Raw genomic sequence first — 14,908 nt, forward strand, 5'->3', positions numbered from 1 at the left:
TTAGGACTTGCAGCACCTCAGGGAAAAACTCCTCTGTCTGATGAGGTCTGTCTAAACAACTTGGCTGTTTGTTCCCCCTGCAGTCCCAGCCCAGCATGTGCCTACTCCGCTTTTGGCCCTGAAAGAACAGGGAGTTCCTGCCTACATGCCCTACCTTCTTTTTGAGGTGGGAATGTGAATACAAACCTAAGAAAATCTTGCAATGAAGACATTAGAGGAGAGGAACCATTTTCTTCTTTGGACTAACCAGGCTCCAAGGGAGGGAGGTTTGGTCAACATGGAAGAGACGTTTCCTTCCCCCATCTTGTATGTCCAGGTAGGAGGAGCAGCACCCTACAGCCAGGGGATCTCAGGCGAGTTCCCTAAGATCTACCAGCACCCATCCTACTTTCAGCTGGAGAAACAAAGGCCCAAGTGGCAACAGAGGCTTGGAGCAAAAGCTGATGGAAGATGCAGAAGGCTCCAGGCAAGCAAGAGTGCCCTGCCTTTCCTTTGCCTTCTTCTTGGAAGAAGAATCCTGTGGCACTGAAGACTGGCAGGACTTGATCAGCTGGAGGAGCCCCCCATACCTTGGTCCTGTTTCTTGCATTCTTTGCACAGTCAGTAAAGCCTGTGACTGGGCAGGGTGGCAGGGAGCCTGCTTGACCCCCTCCAGGCACCGGGGCACATTTTATGAGGAACCATGCAACAGAGCCATTCTTGTTGCTGGGCTGCCTCCGGGGGCAATCTGGCCTAGATCAGCAATCAGGGCCTTCAGATGGTTCTGCCCAGAAAAAGCATCAGATGCCAGGCTGATCCACATCCCAGAGGCTTCAAGTTACAGGATCCAATGTGGAGCTGATGGATGTTTCCAGCTCCTCACAATGCAGCTCGGGCAGTGTCAACACACCCACCTAAAAACACAATACCCCCTAGAGGGAAAGAGCTACCCCAAAATCCTTTCTCTGCAGAAAAACTCTGTTTGAAGTCTTAAAAGTAAAGAAAATGAAAGACAACATCCAGACAAGGAGAAGTGTCTGCACGGAGAGTTCAGAATCTGCCACTTAGGAAATGCTGCCAGAGCCCCTGGCAGGTGCAAAGAGGGCAAAGAGGGAATCCATTCACCACAATGCAGAGTCCCACAGGCTTTCATTTACCTGGCTTTTTCCTTCTCTAGGGCATTCACGGAAGCCTGCAATTCTGAATTTCGCTGTGCCACTTCTTCCCGTTGACTCCATTCCCTCTCCAAGGACTCCAGATGCACTTGCAGATCCTTTTTCTGATTTTCTGCCTCCTTCAGCATCTTCTGGACATGCTCAACCTCCAACAGCTTCTGCCTGGACTCTTCCTGGGCCTCCCTCACCTCTTGCTGGGCTCTCTGGACAGTTGTTTCCTGGGACTCTCGGGAGGCTGCCAGCTGAGATGTCAACTCTCCCACCTCCAGTCAAAGGGAACAAAGCAGTCAGGGGCTGCAGCCACAGCTTGTCACTGTCAGCCACAGCACAGGCTGAGAGGAAAGGCAAAGGACAACTTTCCATTTCTCCCTGTCCTGAGAGCACCAGATTCACACTGGATATGGACAGGGCACCTGAAAAAGCACCTCCCAAACCAAGGCTGGCAAGGAGAGGCCAGCAGGAATCCATGCTGATGGTTGCTGGCCAACAGCCCAGAGGACTAGCCCAGCTGTCCAGAGCAGCAGCTGAGATTCAGCAGAGCACTGTGTGTCCTGCAGAGCAGCTGCCATGGAGCCCCCAGAGCCCGAGACAGCCCCAGGGATCACCCCACCAGCTGCTGCTCTGCCATGGAAAAGCAAGAAGGCCACAGACCCCTCGCTGCATGGCTGCAGTGCCAGTGCTGTTTCACTCACCTGCTTTTGTAGAGCCTCCCTCTGCTCAAGGAGCAGATTCATTTCCTCTTTGAGGCCTTGTAGCTCTTCCTTGTGCCTCCTCAGTGCTGCCTGGACTTCACTGCGAGCTTCCTGCAGCTCAGCTTGCAGATTTGCCTTGATGGTCTGGCAACAAAATGCAGAGCAACTTCCTGGGACCTGCCCTCAGGCTCAGCTTGTTCCACGTGCTACCTCAAAATCCCCTTCCTTCAGCTGCTTCTTTTGGCTTCTCCAGCTAGCTCTGCTTCCAAGCAAGCCTTCCTTCCTGGGGCTGAGCTCTGGAGCTTACCAGGCTCTGTGCTCCCAGGGCCTGAAGCAGCCCTTGCCTCCTCAGTCCCAGGAGCTGCCTTTTGTGCCCTTGTCCCTGCCCTGCCCTCTGTTGCCTGCCTACTCACACTTACCTGCCCCTTCTCTTGCAGCTCTTTCACCTCCTGCCTGAGCTGCTGGACCTGCTGGTGGGCTCGGCTGAGCTCTCCCTGAGTCTGGAGCAGTGCCTCTGATAAAGCACTCTTCTCCTTCTGCTCTTCCAGCAGCACCTGCACCGAAGGAAAGAGCAGAGGGCTTCACACTTCTCCTGCAGCATCCGTGTGGCAGAGGCAAAGACTGATGGGCTCACGTGCTCTCACAGCACTCGGCTGCTGCTCCCCTGGGCCACTGCCTGCCCCGGGGCCAACACAGCTTCCCAGGAAGTGACTTAAAACACAGCCCAGAAGACAACTCTGGGTTACTGTTCAGAAATACTCCAGGCAAGTCTTTAAAAAGATTTTTCTCTTGTCAGTGTTGCTGCTGCACCCTCCCTGTTCCCACATAAGAAAAGAGCTACAAACTCACTTTGGCTGTGAACACCTACCAGTACACACCAAAAGGGGAGCGGAAAGAGAACAGCGAAGGTACCCTGAGGTACATCTTAGAACAACAGAGCACAAGAGCAGCACAAAGATCTCAGCTGATAGCTGATGTTTCTGCCTGGCTTCCTATGAGAGGGCTCATTGCTGGTCCCAAAGACAGCCCCGTTCAGCTTTCACCTCCCCCAGTTCAATGTAGAAGACACGGAGGGCATGCTCCACACAGCCCCATGTCCTGCCATCTCCCACAGCTCCAGCCTTGCAAAAAATCACACCAGTTCACCTCTCTCAGTCATTACCTCTCGCTTGGCATTTTCAAATCTCCTTAGTTCTTCTTGTTGGGCCAGCAGGGTGGCATCTTTCTGCCTCATCTCAAACAGCACCTTCTTGTGCTCCTGCTCTCTCTCTGCCTTCTCTTTTTCCCATTGCTCCAGCGTCTCCTGCATCTCTGCACGGTGCCTTTCGCGCTCACTTGCCTGAGGAGGGGAGGAGAAATTTGCAAGATGAAGTCCCAGGCAAGCTCCTTGCTGAAAAAGGTGAAGCTTCATCCCTCCCACAGCCCCCAACCGGAAAAGACAACAGCACTCCAGAAACCGTGTCCTGTCATGGAATTCAAAAGGAGGCTCAGCAGGTGCAAGAATCACAGACTCGTGCAATCTCTTCTGTTGGCAAAGACCTTCCCAAGCGTTGAGTCCAAGTGCTCAGAAAAGGAGGTGTCACCTTCTCTTCCCTGACACCCCAGTCACAAGGACTGAAGGACCAGGGACAAGGGGCCTGTTCCATTTGCTTCCAGCCCTAAGCTAATCCCTCTGACCACCATGGAAGCACAGCAAGAAAGGAACCGAGTTCCCACGCCTGCAGCCAGCAGCACTGTTGGCATCTGCTCCATGCCGGCAAGTGCTCCACGCTGGCATCTGCTCCGTGGCAGGTGGGACTCAGGGACAATCCTGCCCTGGGCTGCCACGCTTTGGGTGGGCACTGCCCAACCTGCTCTGGAACTCCTCTTACGCCCTCACTGAAGCTGTGGCTGCATTTACTGTCCCAGCACCATCCTGGGGGCTCTCAGGCACCTCCAAGTCCAAGCTGCTGCCTCTGCTGCCCGGCCCAGCAGCGGGAGGCCTTGGCAGAGGATTGCTGCCCTTTCACACCCTCAGGCTCTGCTTGTGCTAAACCAACCCACAGGGCTGGCTTGGACACTCCAGAAGTGTACTGTCCCCTACCAGGTCTTGCAGGAGCTTCTTTATTTCCAGTTGCTGAGCAGTTCCCTGAAGCCTGAGGCTTTCATGATGCTGCTGCTCTGCCTGCAGGAGCTGTTGAGCTGTGTCTTCCCGTTCCTGCCTCCTGAGAGATCTCTCTGCTTCCAGCTCATCTTGCAGGCACTTCACTTCTCCTACAAACAAGACCAACAGCAAGAGTCAGAGTCTTTACTGACTTTACTGACCTCAGGCCCTTTCAGTGCCACCAGCCCCACCACTTCTCAGAAGCTCTGTGGACAGAGGCAGCTTTACAGGGTGCTTAGTTCTCTAGGCAGGGGCAGCACCACAAACAAAGCACACGAGGTTCTCACCTTCTATCATCTCCTTGGCCTGTGTGACTGTGAGCACTTGAGCTTCCAGATGGTTCCTGGTGGTCTCCAGCTGAGATATCTGCTGCTGAGCAGCAATCAGCTTGGATTCCAGGCTCTCCTTTGCTGACCTACGAGTTGCAAATACGGAGAGACATGAGTTGCTTGCTCCAGACACCCACAGCCGGTTATTCCAGGACGACGTGGCTCAAGATCCCCACACCTGAGTATGGGAAATGGGTCACGTGGAAACTCGCCCAGACAAGGCACATTTGTGCCATCTCAACAGCAGAGCAGGGCCCTCTGAGGGACTGCCCAGGCCTTCCCTATGGCCTGGCACAGCACAGACAGCCCAGCCCAACTTGGCCTCAACAGCCAAACCTTCAGTTGCTGATCCTGACCTATGACACTGGCTAGCTGTGTCCAAACAGGCTGGGGCGACGAGCAAAAGCCCAGCCCCTGCTCACAGCCCTTCTCTCATCAGCACTTCCAAGCTGCTCTGCAGGGGGACACAACAGACTCTTGTCCTTGCTGACTGCTGACTTTTTAATGCTCTTGATAATGGACATAAAGGAACATCATCTTCCAGACACCCTGTATTTGTGAGACTTCAGAACTACTTTGCATGACACGGTAAAATCTCATGGTCACGGCAGCACTTGTAAAAATTCAGAACACCCTTTTGTCTGAACAACAACCACCTGAATGCAGAGACTGCAGTTTAAACTCTTGCAAGGTCATGGAGTAGACTTGCCACCTTTATTTTAGTGTTGTGGGCCAAGCAGGCAGTAGCCCGAGGCACTTGTCCTTCTTTACAGAGTGAGAGGGACCATCCAAAGGGAGCTTGGCAGGTTTGGCAGCTGGGTGCCCATCAACAATCAGCAAGAATCCCCAGAGGCTGTTGAGAATTCCAAAGAGCTTTCCCTGCTGCTCTCCAGCCAGCTCTAGGGCCTGTCCCACACTTCTCAAGAGTGTGCTTGGAAGCAGAAAGCCCTCAAGATTTTCAGCAGGAGCCTCTGGCTTGCCCCTGAATGGCAGTGTGCTACTCCCAACGTGCCAAGGTTGGAGCCTGGAATGCTGAAGACGAAGCTTCAGTTCTGAAGATCAGGATCATGTCAGGCTACTTGGTAAGGAATGAGGGATGTTCAATGCCCAGAACAAGGAACCAAAGCCAAGAGAAACCTGAGGTTTCACTCAGCATCTGCATGGTTTAACTACTACTCAGTTCAGGGCTGGGTGGATTGCTTTGGACTTCCCAGAGGAGTGTGCTCGGCGGCACAAACAGGAGCTCATGGCTCCTGAGCTGACGAGAGCTTTGCTGGCTTTAGGTGTCAGAAAAAGAACCTTCCCATTGTGACATATTTTTGTTCTTGAGACTCTTCCATATTCTGACCAGGGAATATTAAAATACCACAAAAGATTCTACTCCCTGCCTTTACCTGGTCTCCTCCAGCTGCCTGGAAAGGTCTTGTTGGAGCCACTCCATGGCTGCCAGTCGGCCCTCAAGGTCAGCCTTCTGGCCCAGCAGCTCCTGCTCTCGGCACACCTGGGCCAGTGCGTGCCCTTGGCCAGAGGATTCCGGGCTCAGCTGCTCCAGAGAGCAGCTCGATGAATCTTGCTCCTGGGAAACCTGGAAGTGGGACAAGGTACAGCTCGAGCCCTTCCCCGGGAGCCCTGTGCAGAGCCAGCCAGTGGCACCTCGCAGGCAGCCAGAGGACAAGGAGCACCTGTGCTCTGGGCTCAAAGTTTCACAGCATCTGCCCTATGCAGCTCTGATAGCCGGGGCTGCCAAAAGCCTCTGGCACTGTTACCTTGGAAGTGCTGTGTCAGGCCCTGCTGGCTTGCCTGGGACCAGACAGCTCCTTCCCAACAAACATCCCCACTCCAAACTCCGTGTTGTCACCCAAAAATACTGCATCTTCTGCAACTGCCAATACCATTTACTCTAAGCACCAGGAGTGCAGCTGATTTTCAGCCATTGGTCCACTTTAGTCCATCACTCAGTTTAGTCCATCCCTCTGCTCACCTGCTCCATTACTTCCCACACCAAATCCAAACCCCCATGTGTTGCGTGGGCACAGGAAAAGCAGCTCCCCATGCCTAGCTTTTGGCCTGGAGCAGATTGGAACAGTAAGCTGCAGAGCTGGAGCAGTCTTTCTGGGTGAGCCAGGAAACAATCTGGCAGTCAATGGTCTCTGGCTGGAGCCAGGCAGACAGACAAGGCTGCCTGCTGCAGCCCGGGCTGCTTTACCCAAGCAGGCCTGGACTGACAGGGATAGAGACCCACCTCCTCATGGGAAACAGCACTGGAATAATTCAGGGACCCTGGAGTGGACTGAAGGTCAATGCCAGTGCCTGCCTGGATACCAGACTTCCCCATCAGGATGTACAAGTCTTTCATCAGAGACCCTTTGGCAATTTCACTTTTCTTCAGTGCAGCACTCAGTACTTGGGTGTTCTCTCTCCATTTCTTCAAAGAAGCCGCCCCATGCTCCAACTCTTCCTGCTCGCCTTCCCTCTCCACTTCTGATTCTTGAGTATTTTCCTTATGTCTTCTTAACTCAGCTGCATGCATTTCATTCTTCTCTTCCACGTCTCTCATGTGCTGCTGGTTCAATTTCCGTTCATGCTGCCAAAACAGGGAGAAAAAGGGTCACTCATTCGCCCCCTCGGTTTGCTTTTCAGACCAGATCTGGACTCCTGCTGCAGACCTTTCCTGCCCCTCGGGATGCTGCAGACCTTTGCTGGGCACCCCCCTTGATGCTGCTCTTTCCCAGCTCACTCAGCTTGTCCCAGCTTCCTTTCTGCCCTTCCCCAAGCTCTTGCAGCCCCACTCCAGTGCTCCTCTGGGGAGGAGCTGCCAGATCTGCAGCCAGGATTTCAAGTCCATGCTAAGCAGGATTTAGGCAGTGCCACGAGGATGTGCTCTCCATCAGGGAGGAAGGGAAGAGCAAACACCCCCAGCATTTCCTTCCCTGGGCTTGGGCTGACAGCAGTGGTTTTCCAGCTCTGCTGTGTAGAGTTTCCATGGCTCCATCCCCGAGAGCCCCACTGCCCTCTCTTGGAGCAGCAATGGCCAGATCCCTCTGTCATCCTCTGCTGCCACTCAGAACGAGTTCTCCCCTTGCAGGCACACGTCCTGGTGTGGATCAGCACTTGGCTTTCCTCTCTTCTCTCCCCACTGGCTGCTCTCAGATGGCCGAGGCCAAACACCTTTCTATTAACAGCAAACTTGCTCCTCTCATCCCTCCTTCCAGATCCAGATATTTAGGAATCTGGACGTGGGTTTGGACACGAGGAATTCCCCAAACCATGCAATGTCCATAGAGACAGTGTGGATGTTGAGAACTATAGCTTTTAGGGCACAGAAGCCCAGCATAAAGGAAAATCAGCAGCCTCAGCATTAACTGGCTTTGACATGACTACAACATCTTCTCCTCCTTATTCAGAAGAACGCAGTTGGAAAAGTTTAACGGGAAAAAGGTGCTCCTTAGAACTATTAACTGAATGTGCAAACACAGCTAGGAAATGGCCCTTTGTGGCATCCGCCAATCTCACCAGCACATCGATCCTTTCCTTCTGCAGGCTCTCCAATTTCCTCTGCAGAGATGCCACCTCCTGACGAAGAGTCACAGCCTCTTCCTGCCTTTCACAGGCCTCTTTCTCCAGGGCAGTTTCTCGAGAGGTCTGCTTGACTGCTGCCTCCCACAAATCTGCAGCAGGGAGGGGGAAGGAACAGGAGAAAGGAGAAGGGGAAAAGCAAAGCAAAGGCAAACTGATGTGCATCCTGCAGAGACAACAGCAGTGTCTTCTCTGCCTGCCTGAGTTTGCCAGGCCCTGAGCCCACAAGGGCTCCAAAGCTGACAGAAAGGAAGGAACCTTGCAGGCAGAGAAAAAAGCAGGAATGAAAGGGGCAATGTTCAGAGGGACAGGAAAGTGTGTTTGCTCTTGGCCTTGTGCAGAGTGAGCAATCCAAAAGAGACAAAGGAGAGGGGATGCCTGTGCAGCCCTGCTCCAGAGAGGCCAGTAGCCTGGAGGCTCTGGCAGGGCCTGGAGTTTGGGGGAATCGAGCTGAGGCATCCAGCTACAGCTCCTCAGCACAGACACGGCACCTGGAAGGCTCCAGCTGTGCACGGGATCAGCCATGGCACAGCCGGATGGCACTGCCAGCCACAGCATCTTTCTCAAGAAAAAGCTTTCACTGGCACTTGGATGGATAAATCTCCTGCTGGTTGTTTTTCCCCTCTGCCCTCTCTGGGCACTTTTCCTCTGCGAGCCATCAGCGAGATCCCCGCAGGTGAGACAGGATGGGGCAGTGGGTGGGAGAGGAGAAGCTGTACCTTGCTCACTTTGCTCCAGCTGTTTCAGCAGCTCCTGATTGTGGGCTCTGAGATGGTCCCTCTGAGCCTGTGTCTTCCTCAGTTCCAGCTCCATGTCCTTACACTGTATGGCCATGGCCTCTGCTCTTTCCTCAGAGCTCTGGAGCCTCACACGCAGCTCAGACACCTCAGTTTCCAGCAGCTGCTTCTCTTGAGTTGCCTGGTGAGCTGTCTGCTCTCTCTCTGTCAGCAGCTTGGCCTGCATCTGGAAGATGGATGCACAGAGCCTCAGGGACAGGGCTGCTCCTGAGGCTGCAGAGTGGGCCGCAGGGAGAGCAGCAAAGAAGAAATGATTTCAGGCAAAAACCATGCCAAAACCAAAAGGCAGAAAAGCAAGGATTCCAAAGGAGACAAATGTAGAGAGAAGAGGGAAAGGGAGGCAATGGGCATCCTTGAGGCTGCAGCTCTGAACAGCAGCTGAGATGGCTGCGCTGGAAGTGCCCTGCCCAGCCTGCCATAGCCACCTCTGTGTCCCCACATTGCTCAGTGCCCGGCACAGGCACCAACTCTGTCTGGGACAACACTGCTAACTGAGGGACACAGAGGCTCCAGAGGAGTCTGCTGCTGCTCCCCTCCCAGATTTCCTGCTGGGAGCCGGGAGAGAACGGTGCAAAACTTGGGCAGCAGACAGCAGATCCAGCCTCGGCCTCAGGGTGCAGCAGCAGCCCCGGGCAGAAGACGGCAGCTGTGCGTGCTGCTGGGAGGGGAAAGAGGTTGGGGCCTCCAAGGCAAAGGTGCTGTTGTGTGTCCCTGGAGAAGAGGACGCCACTGCACAGCTTACCTGGGTGTTGAGCTCCCGCAGTTGTCCAGCGCGGTGAGAAGAGAGCTGTTGGGCCTGCTGAAGAGCAGATTGACACGGAGACACCTGATAGTTCAGTGCCAGGTGCTTCTCTTCCAGCGTTCTGAGGCACTGGCTCTTCTCCTCCAGAGACACTATCAGCCTAGAAGGGAAGCAAGAAACTCATTGCTACACGGTATCAGATTTTATAAACTCTCAGGACTTGCAGCACCTCAGGGAAAAACTCCTCTGTCTGATGAGTTCTGTCTAAACAACTTGGCTGTTTGTTCCCCCTGCAGTCCCAGCCCAGCATGTGCCTACTCTGCTTTTGGCCCTGAAAGAACAGGGAGTTCCTGCCTACATGCCCTACCTTCTTTTTGAGGTGGGAATGTGAATACAAACCTAAGAAAATCTTGCAATGAAGACATTAGAGGAGAGGAACCATTTTCTTCTTTGGACTAACCAGGCTCCAAGGGAGGGAGGTTTGGTCAACATGGAAGAGACGTTTCCTTCCCCCATCTTGTATGTCCAGGTAGGAGGAGCAGCACCCTACAGCCAGGGGATCTCAGGCGAGTTCCCTAAGATCTACCAGCACCCATCCTACTTTCAGCCGGAGAAACAAAGGCCCAAGTGGCAACAGAGGCTTGGAGCAAAAGCTGATGGAAGATGCAGAAGGCTCCAGGCAAGCAGGAGTGCCCTGCCTTTCCTTTGCCTTCTTCTTGGAAGAAGAATCCTGTGGCACTGAAGACTGGCAGGACTTGATCAGCTGGAGGAGCCCCCCATACCTTGGTCCTGTTTCTTGCATTCTTTGCACAGTCAGTAAAGCCTGTGACTGGGCAGGGTGGCAGGGAGCCTGCTTGACCCCCTCCAGGCACCGGGGCACATTTTATGAGGAACCATGCAACAGAGCCATTCTTGTTGCTGGGCTGCCTCCGGGGGCAATCTGGCCTAGATCAGCAATCAGGGCCTTCAGATGGTTCTGCCCAGAAAAAGCATCAGAGGCCAGGCTGATCCACATCCCAGAGGCTTCAAGTTACAGGACCCAAGGTGGAGCTGATGGATGTATCCAGCTCCTCACAATGCAGCTCGGGCAGTGTCAACACACCCACCTAAAAACACAATACCCCCTAGAGGGAAAGAGCTACCCCCAAATCCTTTCTCTGCAGAAAAACTCTGTTTGAAGTCTTAAAAGTAAAGAAAATGAAAGACAACATCCAGACAAGGAGAAGTGTCTGCACGGAGAGTTCAGAATCTGCCACTTAGGAAATGCTGCCAGAGCCCCTGGCAGGTGCAAAGAGGGCAAAGAGGGAATCCATTCACCACAATGCAGAGTCCCACAGGCTTTCATTTACCTGGCTTTTTCCTTCTCTAGGGCATTCACGGAAGCCTGCAATTCTGAATTTTGCTGAGCCACTTCTTCCCAGTGATTCCTTTCCCTCTCCAAGGACTCCAGATGCACTTGCAGCTCCTTGTTCAGATTTTCTGCCTCCTCCACGATCTTCTGGATGTGCTCAACCTCCAACAGCTTCTGCCTGGACTCTTCCTGGGCCTCCCTCACCTCTTGCTGGGCTCTCTGGACAGTCGTTTCCTGGGACTCTCGGGAGGCTGCCAGCTGAGATGTCAACTCTCCCACCTCCAGTCAAAGGGAACAAAGCAGTCAGGGGCTGCAGCCACAGCTTGTCACTGTCAGCCACAGCACAGGCTGAGAGGAAAGGCAAAGGACAACTTTCCATTTCTCCCTGTCCTGAGAGCACCAGATTCACACTGGATATGGACAGGGCACCTGAAAAAGCACCTCCCAAACCAAGGCTGGCAAGGAGAGGCCAGCAGGAATCCATGCTGATGGTTGCTGGCCAACAGCCCAGAGGACTAGCCCAGCTGTCCAGAGCAGCAGCTGAGATTCAGCAGAGCACTGTGTGTCCTGCAGAGCAGCTGCCATGGAGCCTCCAGTGCCCAAGACAGCCCCAGGGATCACCCCACCAGCTGCTGCTCTACCATGGAAAAGCAAGAACGCCACAGACCCCTCGCTGCAAGGCTGCACTGCCAGTGCTGTTTCACTCACCTGCTTTTGTAGAGCCTCCCTCTGCTCAAGGAGCAGATTCATTTCCTCTTTGAGGCCTTGTAGCTCTTCCTCGTGCCTCCTCTGCGTTGCCTTGATTTCACTGTAAGCTTCCTCCAGCTCAGCTCGCCGCTCTACCTCCACATAGTTCCTGGTGATCTGCAGCTGAGATATCTGCTGCTGAGCAGCATTCAGCTTGGATTCCAGGCTCTCCTTTGCTGACCTACGAGTTGCACATACGGAGAGACATGAGTTGCTGCTCCAGACACCCACAGCCGGGTATTCCAGGACGACGTGGCTCAAGATCCCCACACCTGAGTATGGGAAATGGGTCACGTGGAAACTCGCCCAGACAAGGCACATTTGTGCCATCTCAACGGCAGAGCAGGGCCCTCTGAGGGACTGCCCAGGCCTTCCTATGGCCTGGCACAGCACAGACAGCCCAGCCCAACTTGGCCTCAACAGCCAAACCTTCAGTTGCTGATCCTGACCTATGACACTGGCTAGCTGTGTCCAAACAGGCTGGGGCGACGAGCAAAAGCCCAGCCCCTGCTCACAGCCCTTCTCTCATCAGCACTTCCAAGCTGCTCTGCAGGGGGACACAACAGACTCTTGTCCTTGCTGACTGCTGACTTTTTAATGCTCTTGATAATGGACATAAAGGAACATCATCTTCCAGACACCCTGTATTTGTGAGACTTCAGAACTACTTTGCATGACACGGTAAAATCTCATGGTCACAGCAGCACTTGTAAAAAATCAGGACACCCTTTTGTCTGAACAACAACCACCTGAATGCAGAGACTGCAGTTTAAACTCTTGCAAGGTCATGGAGTAGACTTGCCACCTTTATTTTAGTGTTGCGGGCCAAGCAGGCAGTAGCCCGAGGCACTTGTCCTTCTTTACAGAGGGAGAGGGACCATCCAAAGGGAGCTTGGCAGGTTTGGCAGCTGGGTGCCCATCAACAATCAGCAAGAATCCCCAGAGGCTGTTGAGAATTCCAAAGAGCTTTCCCTGCTGCTCTCCAGCCAGCTCTAGGGCCTGTCCCACTCTTCTCAAGAGTGTGCTTGGAAGGAGAAAGCCCTCAAGATTTTCAGCAGGAGCCTCTGGCTTGCCCCTGAATGGCAGTGTGCTACTCCCAACGTGCCAAGGTTGGAGCCTGGAATGCTGAAGACGAAGCTTCAGTTCTGAAGATCAGGATCATGTCAGGCTACTTGGTAAGGAATGAGGGATGTTCAATGCCCAGAACAAGGAACCAAAGCCAAGAGAAACCTGAGGTTTCACTCAGCATCTGCATGGTTTAACTACTACTCAGTTCAGGGCTGGGTGGATTGCTTTGGACTTCCCACAGGAGTGTGCTCGGCGGCACAAACAGGAGCTCAAGGCTCACGAGAGCTTTGCTGGCTTTAGGTGTCAGAAAAAGAACCTTCCCATTGTGACATATTTTTGTTCTTGAGACTCTTCCATATTCTGACCAGGGAATATTAAAATACCACAAAAGATTCTACTCCCTGCCTTTACCTGGTCTCCTCCAGCTGCCTGGAAAGGTCTTGTTGGAGCCACTCCATGGCTGCCATTCGGCCCTCAAGGTCAGCCTTCTGGCCCAACAGCTCCTGCTCTCGGCACACCTGGGCCAGTGCGTGCCCTTGGCCAGAGGATTCCGGGCTCAGCTGCTCCAGAGAGCAGCTCGATGAATCTTGCTCCTGGGAAACCTGGAAGTGGGACAAGGTACAGCTCGAGCCCTTCCTCGGGAGCCCTGTGCAGAGCCAGTGGCACCTCGCAGGCAGCCAGAGGACAAGGAGCACCTGTGCTCTGGGCTCAAAGTTTCACAGCATCTGCCCTATGCAGCTCTGATAGCCGGGGCTGCCAAAAGCCTCTGGCACTGTTACCTTGGAAGTGCTGTGTCAGGCCCTGCTGGCTTGCCTGGGACCAGACAGCTCCTTCCCAACAAACATCCCCACTCCAAACTCCGTGTTGTCACCCAAAAATACTGCATCTTCTGCAACTGCCAATACCATTTACTCTAAGCACCAGGAGTGCAGCTGATTTTCAGCCATTGGTCCACTTTAGTCCATCACTCAGTTTAGTCCATCCCTCTGCTCACCTGCTCCATTACTTCCCACACCAAATCCAAACCCCCATGTGTTGCGTGGGCACAGGAAAAGCAGCTCCCCATGCCTAGCTTTTGGCCTGGAGCAGATTGGAACAGTAAGCTCCAGAGCTGGAGCAGTCTTTCTGGGTGAGCCAGGAAACAATCTGGCAGTCAATGGTCTCTGGCTGGAGCCAGGCAGACAGACAAGGCTGCCTGCTGCAGCCCGGGCTGCTTTACCCAAGCAGGCCTGGACTGACAGGGATAGAGACCCACCTCCTCATGGGAAACAGCACTGGAATAATTCAGGGACCCTGGAGTGGACTGAAGGTCAATGCCAGTGCCTGCCTGGATACCAGACTTCCCCATCAGGATGTACAAGTCTTTCATCAGAGACCCTTTGGCAATTTCACTTTTCTTCAGTGCAGCACTCAGTACTTGGGTGTTCTCTCTCCATTTCTTCAAAGAAGCCGCCCCATGCTCCAACTCTTCCTGCTCGCCTTCCCTCTCCACTTCTGATTCTTGAGTATTTTCCTTATGTCTTCTTAACTCAGCTGCGTGCATTTCATTCTTCTCTTCCACGTCTCTCATGTGCTGCTGGTTCAATTTCCGTTCATGCTGCCAAAACAGGGAGAAAAAGGGTCACTCATTCGCCCCCTCGGTTTGCTTTTCAGACCAGATCTGGACTCCTGCTGCAGGGGCAGGCACTGGCTGCCCCTCTCTCTCTGCCCCTCGGGATGCTGCAGACCTTTGCTGGTCTTCCCCCCTTGATTCTGCTCCTTCCCTCAGCCTGTCCCAGCTTCCTTTCTGCCCTTCCCCAAGCTCTTGCAGCCCCACTCCAGTGCTCCTCTGGGGAGGAGCTGCCAGATCTGCAGCCAGGATTTCAAGTCCATGCTAAGCAGGATTTAGGCAGTGCCACGAGGATGTGCTCTCCATCAGGGAGGAAGGGAAGAGCAAACACCCCCAGCATTTCCTTCCCTGGGCTTGGGCTGACAGCAGTGGTTTTCCAGCTCTGCTGTGTAGAGTTTCCATGGCTCCATCCCCGAGAGCCCCACTGCCCTCTCTTGGAGCAGCAATGGCCAGATCCCTCTGTCATCCTCTGCTGCCACTCAGGACGAGTTCTCCCCTTGCAGGCACACGTCCTGGTGTGGATCAGCACTTGGCTTTCCTCTCTTCTCTCCCCACTGGCTGCTCTCAGATGGCCAAGGCCAAACACCTTTCTATTAACAGCAAACTTGCTCCTCTCATCCCTCCTTCCAGATCCAGATATTTAGGAATCTGGACGTGGGTTTGGACACGAGGAATTCCCCAAACCATGCAATGTCCATAG

General features: G+C 53.8%; 1 protein-coding gene across 1 annotated transcript in view; it reads right to left on the bottom strand.

Moving 5' to 3' along the window:
* Positions 1-14,908, bottom strand: part of LOC137484411 (nesprin-1-like) — a 143,387-nt gene that overhangs the window by 31,665 nt on the left and 96,814 nt on the right. Inside the window, exons 67-81 of the mRNA XM_068208285.1 lie at positions 13,855-14,196; positions 13,011-13,201; positions 11,493-11,712; positions 10,783-11,063; positions 9,434-9,593; positions 8,614-8,857; positions 7,832-7,986; positions 6,561-6,902; positions 5,713-5,903; positions 4,277-4,404; positions 3,930-4,099; positions 3,009-3,185; positions 2,696-2,710; positions 2,266-2,400; positions 1,137-1,417 (exon numbers count right to left, since the gene is read on the bottom strand). Coding sequence (XP_068064386.1) covers positions 1,137-1,417; positions 2,266-2,400; positions 2,696-2,710; positions 3,009-3,185; positions 3,930-4,099; positions 4,277-4,404; positions 5,713-5,903; positions 6,561-6,902; positions 7,832-7,986; positions 8,614-8,857; positions 9,434-9,593; positions 10,783-11,063; positions 11,493-11,712; positions 13,011-13,201; positions 13,855-14,196 — 3,032 coding nt within the window. The remainder of the gene's footprint in view (positions 1-1,136; positions 1,418-2,265; positions 2,401-2,695; positions 2,711-3,008; positions 3,186-3,929; positions 4,100-4,276; positions 4,405-5,712; positions 5,904-6,560; positions 6,903-7,831; positions 7,987-8,613; positions 8,858-9,433; positions 9,594-10,782; positions 11,064-11,492; positions 11,713-13,010; positions 13,202-13,854; positions 14,197-14,908) is intronic.

The sequence above is a fragment of the Anomalospiza imberbis genome, chromosome 17 (assembly GCF_031753505.1).
Source record: "Anomalospiza imberbis isolate Cuckoo-Finch-1a 21T00152 chromosome 17, ASM3175350v1, whole genome shotgun sequence".
Taxonomy (NCBI): domain Eukaryota; kingdom Metazoa; phylum Chordata; class Aves; order Passeriformes; family Viduidae; genus Anomalospiza; species Anomalospiza imberbis.